This window comes from Protopterus annectens, chromosome 16.part0, assembly GCF_019279795.1.
Source record: "Protopterus annectens isolate FY-2018-M chromosome 16.part0, PAN1.0, whole genome shotgun sequence".
Taxonomy (NCBI): domain Eukaryota; kingdom Metazoa; phylum Chordata; order Ceratodontiformes; family Protopteridae; genus Protopterus; species Protopterus annectens.
The window spans coordinates 54,373,041-54,381,220 of NC_056750.1; the positions used below are offsets into that span (position 1 = coordinate 54,373,041).

The 8,180-nt window shown below is 34.9% G+C and overlaps 1 protein-coding gene across 1 annotated transcript in view; it reads left to right on the forward strand.

Moving 5' to 3' along the window:
* Positions 1-233: 233 nt before the first annotated feature.
* Positions 234-8,180, forward strand: part of LOC122790509 — a 180,032-nt gene continuing 172,085 nt past the window's right edge. Inside the window, exon 1 of the mRNA XM_044058059.1 lies at positions 234-333. Coding sequence (XP_043913994.1) covers positions 234-333 — 100 coding nt within the window. The remainder of the gene's footprint in view (positions 334-8,180) is intronic.

An 8,180-nucleotide genomic window follows, 5' to 3' on the forward strand; every position in this document is an offset into this window, starting at 1 on the left:
TGATTGTCACTAAGATGATGATGTGACACTCCAACCCCAGGTGCACAAATGGGATAAAGGGGCTGTGGATTAATGGATGGATGTATGAAATCATCAGTGTCTGCTAAGTCCATATGGTACTGCAGTGATCACCCTTTCACATGAAATTACAGTATGCCGGCCTATTCAGTCCTGGCCAGTTCTCACTTTTTATCTGCTAAATGCTTCAGGAAGGACTTCACAGCCTTATGTAAATGAAGCTTCTTCATATGGTTACCAGTTCTCAAAGACTGGCTCATAACAATGGCTGGGTGCTGCTGAACTGTAGAATTATTGAAAATGGACCAAATGTTGGTAAGTGGTGGTTGACATTTTCTGTAAGGCTGCAGTACTTACCATAAATCTTAATATTCATTGGCTAGTAGCTGTACTAGCAATTGTGTACTTTCTGCCAGTTTGTTTAGGTGACCTTCAGAGGTTATGGCAACCCCCACCAGTGCTTTAATTTGTTTCATTTATTTCTTCCTTATTAAATTATATCATTGAACACACAAAATAAAATGTTTCCCTCCACCAATACTGTGCACAAAAAGTAAAAACCAAAACTTGTCTGACAGAACAAACCAGACGAAAACAATCCAGTTATCCATTATAGATATTGTTGGATGTTTTCTTCTGGTTTGTTCTTTTGTACAATATTTTTTTTCTAATTCATTGAAGTTTTTTTTTTTAATTCACCGAGGACTTAAGAAAGCACATTACTGCAAAACTCTAGTATCCTGCTCAGTATATATGAGCCATACTTAAAATTTTTAAGAAAACTAATAAGTCAGAAAGCCTTGCAGAACCTCTATTAACTTTACAAGCAATCTAGTACCTCAAACAGTTCACTGTCGATGGAAATACCTGATTTCTTGTGAAGTTAATCAACCTTCTGCAGCTCTTTCCAATTTATTGGTTTCCTTGCTTATGGGTTGTTGTTTCTGTCCTTGAGTTTGGGTCTTTTCCATTCATTATCTTTCAGCCTTGTCCGTGATTCTACTCCTAAGAGGTTAAGTACTATGAAGTGTCCAACACCTCTCCACTGTGGAGTCCCTGGCATTTTTTTTTATTTGGGTGGCATATAATTGCAGTCTTTTGATTTTCAGACCTTGTATCCACAAAGAAAAAAAAACATGCTAGTGCAAAATCTTTTATTCTAGCATCTTTTTAAGTTTAAAAGATCAATATTTAAAACATGTTCCTGATTCTTGGGTGTTTGTCCCTCATTATTTTTGGCATTGTCCCTGAGTCTTCCGATAAGCGTCTGAGAGCTATTAAGTGATCAATACATTTCCATTGCTTTATAAGGGTTGTAGTCAGTAAATAAATGGCAGATAGTTGATTTTCATATTTCATGCCCTACAGGAAATGCATGCTACTGCAAAGTCTTTTATTCTAGCAACTTTTAGGTATACAAGAGCAATATTTAAAATATACCCCTGATTTTTGGTCCTTGTCTTTCATGGTTGTTGGTATTGTCCCTGATTGTAACACCTCTCCAATGTCACTGTTCCTGCAGAATGTCCCTGTTAGTGTTTCATGGTGGTGCTGTGGTAGCATTGTCACCTCACAGTAAGACGCTGTCCGGTTCGATTCTCAGCTAGAGCGTCTTCTGCATGGAGATATGCGTGAATGGGCATACCTTCGCTGAAAGTTGTGTGTCAGGCCTGGCAAGCCGGTACGTTAAAATCAACTGCCGGAGTTCTGCTGTGGCGACCCCTAACCAGGAAAAGCCGAAAGACACAAACAAAATGTATAGACTGTAATCAGTGAATAATGGCAGACACTTTTTTAAACTTAGTATCCTTCTACAGCTGCATGCTGTTACAATATCTCTTAGTCTAGTATAGGTTTTACCTTTAAATTTCAGATTTTTATTTAGAAAATATTATTATAATGACTTTGTACATATACAGTAATGACATTTAAAATAAAGCTTTGATTTTGGTCATTTGTTCCCTATTTATTTCTTGACTTTTTCCCTTATTATTGAGGTAAGAGCTTGAGAGTTTGCAACCTTTTGACAATGTCAGCAAAATGTTATTGTGCCAAGTTTTTAATAACAATGACTTTGGTTTACATTTCTGGTCTGTTCCTTGTAAAACATTGAACATTTCTAGCAAACTGATGAGGAATGTGGTGAATAATAGTGGGCATTTGAATGTCTGTCTTCATATCCTCTAGAAAATGCAACCTGCTGCAGCACTTGCTATTCTAGTAACATCTGAAATTTCTAGAAACAGTATTATGTAAATTCTGTGATTTTGGGCCTTTGCCATCCCATTATTTTTGGCTCTGTCCGTGATTATTTTGCTGAAAGACTGAGATCTATGAAATTGTTTGATTGGGGGGAGGTCACCACCTTAGTATGTCCAGAGCTAACCCAACCCTTACCCAGGGAGGGTGATGAGACTGAGAATGCTGGTGCAACATTATTACTGCTGCCATGGAGTAAGTCCTAATGCCCAACACCCCACAGCAAGCTTGCAGGGTCTGTAATCACTGCCTTCAGGAGGTGCATGCACCTTCACTCATGTACAACCTCTTTGCTATGCACCATACTGTTTATTCAGCATGGACTTCAGCAGCATTGCTGGGCCTGTAATCCCTGCCTTCAGGAGGTGCATGCACCTTCTCACCTGTATGACCTCTTTGCTATGCAGCATACTGTTTATTCAGCATGGGCTTCAGCAACATTGCAGGGCCTGTAATCACTACCTTCAAGAGGTGCATGCACCTTCACTCATGTACAACCTCTTTGCTATGCAGCATACTTTGCCAGGCTTTTAAATCTGCTCTATTGCAGTGAGCCTATGCAGCCTCCCGCCTTAGTGCGCATGCTGACGTTATCCCAACACTGATGTATTCCATCTGTCATCCCTGCAGCACCCTTGTTCCTAACCAAATGAGGGTTGTCTTGATGCAATAACTGCTTTATCTTTTGGCACCCTAGGGATGCCAAGAATGTCCATTTCTGGTCTGTTTCTCATAAAATGTGTTGTTTTAATACATTATTAAGGACTGCATTTAGGCTGGAGTGGTGCAGTTGTTAGCATTGTTGCCTCACAGCAAGAGGTTCTCTGGTTCTATTCTCAGCTGGAGCACCTTCTGTGCAGAGTATGCATGTTCTCTCTGTGGTCACGTGAATATTTAAAGACATGCTGGTAGGTGTGTTGTGAGTGTGTGTATGCGTTCTGTGAAGGGTGGGTTCCAGGCTGGCAACTTGACACCGTAAAAGCACCACTGCCAATCAGTCTGCAGACCAGTGATCTGCTGTGGTGACCCCTAACCAGAAAAAGCTGTTAAGGACTGCATTCAATCAGTGACAGGCATTAGAGTTTCAGACTGCCTAGCATTTGGAAAATACATACTAATACAAAACTTGCTAGTCTAACAACTTTGTAAGTATACAGAAGCAATATTTAAAACCTTAGTCTGAGTGTTGGCCTTTGTGCTATCATTATTTTTGGCTTTGTCTCTGGTTTATGTGCTATGAGGTTGACAGCTATGGGTATATGTGCTTTATAAATCTGATATACGTTGCAGTGGAGTTATTTTACATTATTTCATTTTATCGCAGTATGTTATTTTAGTTGTACACAGACAACACAATAGCTATAATTGCTGGGTATGACAGCTTGTCTGCAGATGAAAATGACTGACTGCTAGGAGTTTGGTATCTGTAAGAGTACTTTGCTGTTGGGGGCACATACCTGCCAACTATTCCTTATTTTTGTTGAACTTCCCTGATTTGTGTCTGATATTGTGGTCTGTTTCTCAAAAAATGTGTGATTTTAGCAGATTCTTTGGGATTGCAAACAAGTGACAGTCATTTGAGTTGTAGACTGTTAGCCTTCAGTAAATGCATGCTAATGCAAAACCTGATATTCTAACGACTTACCAAGTCTATAGAAGGATTATTTAAGCTCGGTCCTAATTGCTGGCCTTTGTCCTACCAGTACTTTGAAGTTCACCCCTCACTCTTGAACTATAATCGAGTACAATGGCTGCATGCAGTTAAACATGATTAGCAGGTTGAAAGCTGTAAGAGGACTTTGCTGTGGTAGGGAGTGGGGGCCTATATCATTGGCTGATGTAATTGAGCAAATCGCTATTTGTCAAACTGAATTAAGTGAGAGCTCAATTAAGTGAATGCTCAGTTAAACAACAAGTTTCTTGGGGAAAAAAACAGCTGCCCACCCACTGATCAGAACAAACAAAACTAAATTTAAAACTCTGCAAAGTGGGGGGCTTTGACCCTACACTCCTCCTAACTAAATATACCAACTCTGAGATCACACTACAGTGGGGAGAAGGGCAAATACCCGATGATGGCCAACCACGTCCTTTCTCTGGGAAAAAGTTTGCTTAACTGAGCACTCACTTAATTGAGCTTTCACTTAATTCAGTTTGACAAATAGCGATTCACTCAATTAAGCTTTCACTCAAGTAATATAGACCCAAGAATGTTTCTAGTATACCAGAAATACTAGATGAATTTAGAAATCACTTTCACAAAATTAACCATAATAATATTAACATGGAACCTAAAGATAAAATAAAGGAGTTTATAACCACAAATATGAATAAAAAGCTTAATAAACAACAGATTAAACTATTGGACAAGAGTATTTCATATACAGAAGTTATTACACAAATAAATAAGCTTAAATCAAACAAAGCACCGGGTAATGATGGTATTATACAAGAGATATATAAAATCCTTTCTAAAAATACATATTCATTAATACATAAGGTTTTTTGTGGCCCAAACTGAGTTAATAACCCCCATCTTGGCAATATACATTTATTTAGCCAATTTTAAAACCTAATAAAGATCCAACTAGATGTTCTTCATATCACCCATCTCATTACTTAATGTTGATTATAAAATGTTTATGAATATCTTTGCTGATAGATTGAAGACAATCATTCCCATTATAGATATAGGTCAGACAGGCTTCATTGTAAATAGAAATACTTTTGATAATATAAGAAGAACTTTGACATTAATAGATTTTGCAAATAGGAAAAGAAAGATTTAACACTTATTAGTCTTGATATAGGTTCAGCGTTTGATTCAGTAAGTTGGGACTATCTATTTACCTTAATGAAGTGCACAAACTTCTAGGATGCATTTGTAAATCTAATTGAACATTTATACAAAGGAACGTTGGCTTATATTAAGGTAGGAACATATGTTTCACAAAAAATACCCATTCTTAAAGGTACAAAACAAGGATGTCCACTTTCTCCACTATTATTCACTTTAGTAGTGTAATGGAGCCTTGGGCTAATTTGATCAGAAACAGTACTGACATAGAGGGTTTTAAATAGATGAAAACACAACATCCAAAATTCAACTTTTTGCAGATGATGTTCTAATTACATCAACAGGATCTAATTCTTCTATACAGTCTCTATTTGATAACATGATGAATTTTAAAAGTAATTCTGGTTTAATATTCAATGAAGAAAAAACTAAAATACTACCTATATATACGAAAAATATTACTCATTAGCGATTTTACTAAATATGTACCCAATTCAGGTCCAGATAACTTATTTAGGTATAATACTATCTAAAGATATTAAATCTATTATATATAATAATTATAATACCTGTTTTCTTAATATACAAAATCTTTTTAATACCTGGAATAATATGTTTTTTACTATGGAGGAGAGACTTACAATTATTAAAATGATAATATTCCCCAAGATTTTATACTTAATACAATCAATAATACTTCCACCTACAAAAATAATTATCAAGAAACTGAACACACTAATGTTAAATTTCTTATGGGCACCTAATAGACCTAGGATTACATTAAAGAAACATACTAATAGCTGGTCTCAAGGGGGTATTTCTTTTCAGACTTTAATTTATATACTATCTCTTCTATTGTAAAAGTTATTACTTTATTAATAGATCAGTCATATGCCACAAAATGGAAAGATTATTGGGAGCTAATTAGTATACACACCATGAAAATCTCCTTAACACATAAAAATATGATTGTAAATAACTCCATGTTATGGTTACTAAAGGAATTTTGTACTTCACCTATTACACCTAAACATATGGTTTGTTACCCATTAAATATTATTATTAGTTATCGTAACTTTATATTCATGCACCCTAAGTATAGAATGGAATTTTATTGTATTTCCTATAATGTATACTCAGGGTATGCTTTTGTCATCTACTTCTGAAGGAACTCATTTAGCTATAGATAATGATCTAAAGTACTGGTATCAGTTGATATCTGATAATAAAGTTAAAAATCTAGATTTCTTAAAACAAGAATTTGATCTAAGAGAAACTTGCTGGTTAGAGGTTCAGACCTTTAGACAACATCTCATTAATAAAATAGATTTAATGTCTATAACTGTAAAGAATCTATTCCAACACTGATTGATTACTTGATATTAAATTTACAACATACAGTTTCTGATAAAAGTAAACTTTCATACATACATACATAAAGTTATCAGACAAGAAACTTTTTACAGTGTAGATTCATACTGGAATTATTTCACTTCTATTAATGGGGACCCACCAAATCAACAAGATAAACAATATATATTGGAATCTGCTTATAGAACTATGTCTTCCATTGTCTGGAGACTTTATACATGTAAATTTTTACATAGATCTTTTTATACACCTTTGATGATGAATAAAATAAATAATAAAGATAATCTATGTAAGAGATGTAATATGAAATTAATGCTGACTGGGCTCATATGTTTTTATGACTGTATAAAATTGAAGAAAGAATACTGGGAAGTCAATTCAATGAATTTTTGCAGGCTCTTTTTTGCAGATAATTTCATTATTTCTAAATCTCTTATATTATTCAACACACCTGTACCTCAAAGTGTTTAAAAAGGTTAAAACTTCCCTTGTTATGGTCTTATTCTAGCAGTGCCTAGGAAAATAATAACTAGAAATTGGATTTCAGATACACCTCCTTCTGTTCAATGAATTTAAAAATGTTATGAATATAGTGTGCCATATGAAATAAACATGGCAATTAGGACTAGAACAAAATAGAAAAACATCTTATTTTATTGTGAATGGGATAAATTATGCAATTTGTTAAAAAATTTTAATTTCAATAGCATAGGTATTTTAGTTTAATTAATTGATCTGATTGGCAGTGGATGTCTTTGTAAATACTTTAGTTGTTTTGTTGAATCATTATAATAATACCTATTTTAATTAGCATTGTATAAAATTGTTATGATATTTCTCTCTTATATGTTAAAATGTATGTAAACCTGTTTTGAAAAAAAAGTAATATAGACCGGGATTAGATGTGTGCACACTTCCATCAACGGACCTAGTTAGTTTGCATAGATTTCACTCTTAGTTCTCATTTGGTTGCTCATTAACTTTGTGGTTTTTGTAAACTGTTGAAGATTACAGACATTTGAGTAACTTAATAGTTCCACTATTATGTATGTCTTAATTACATAAAAAGTGAAATCTTGTATTTATTTTTAACTCCTTTACAGGATGGTGCGAAAAAACTGTGGGTATTATTGTCTAATAAAGACATAGTTTTTCTGACTGTAGCAAAGCATTTCCCATCAAATGACGATGGAAGTGATTCTGAAAATGAAGCGTCAAAAGAGTTCAGTTACTTACTTTTTCTTAGAAATATGGTTCCTTGGGTGGCATTCAATTGATATAACGTCAAAATATCTAAAAGCTGTTGCTGATGCAAAATATCTTAAACTCAAAATACTGAAAATTTGGAGCTTGCTCTATTTCACTACTGTACAGTCTTGGAGTTGGTATGTATAAGTTACAAGAGGTGTTGGGTGTGGGGAATGGTCCGCCTCATATATTGAGCTGGATTTTGTAACCACAACTCATGGTGAAGTGCTAAACCCACAGTACTGGTATGTAGGGAAGTACTGGCTAATTGTGTAATGAAAGCATCAAAAGCGTGAAGAGGTGCATTGCATTTTACACAAAGACATCAAGCCAAGATCAAAACAAGACAGTTCCTTGAAAGAAAGAGTATTGAATCTAAAGATCAAGACAGAAGTGCAGATGTTTAGTATTTCTGCTATATCAACATTAGCTGCCTTTGTGGGATTCTCATAATAGCAGTTTGAGTTGAAAGACTGAAAAATAACCC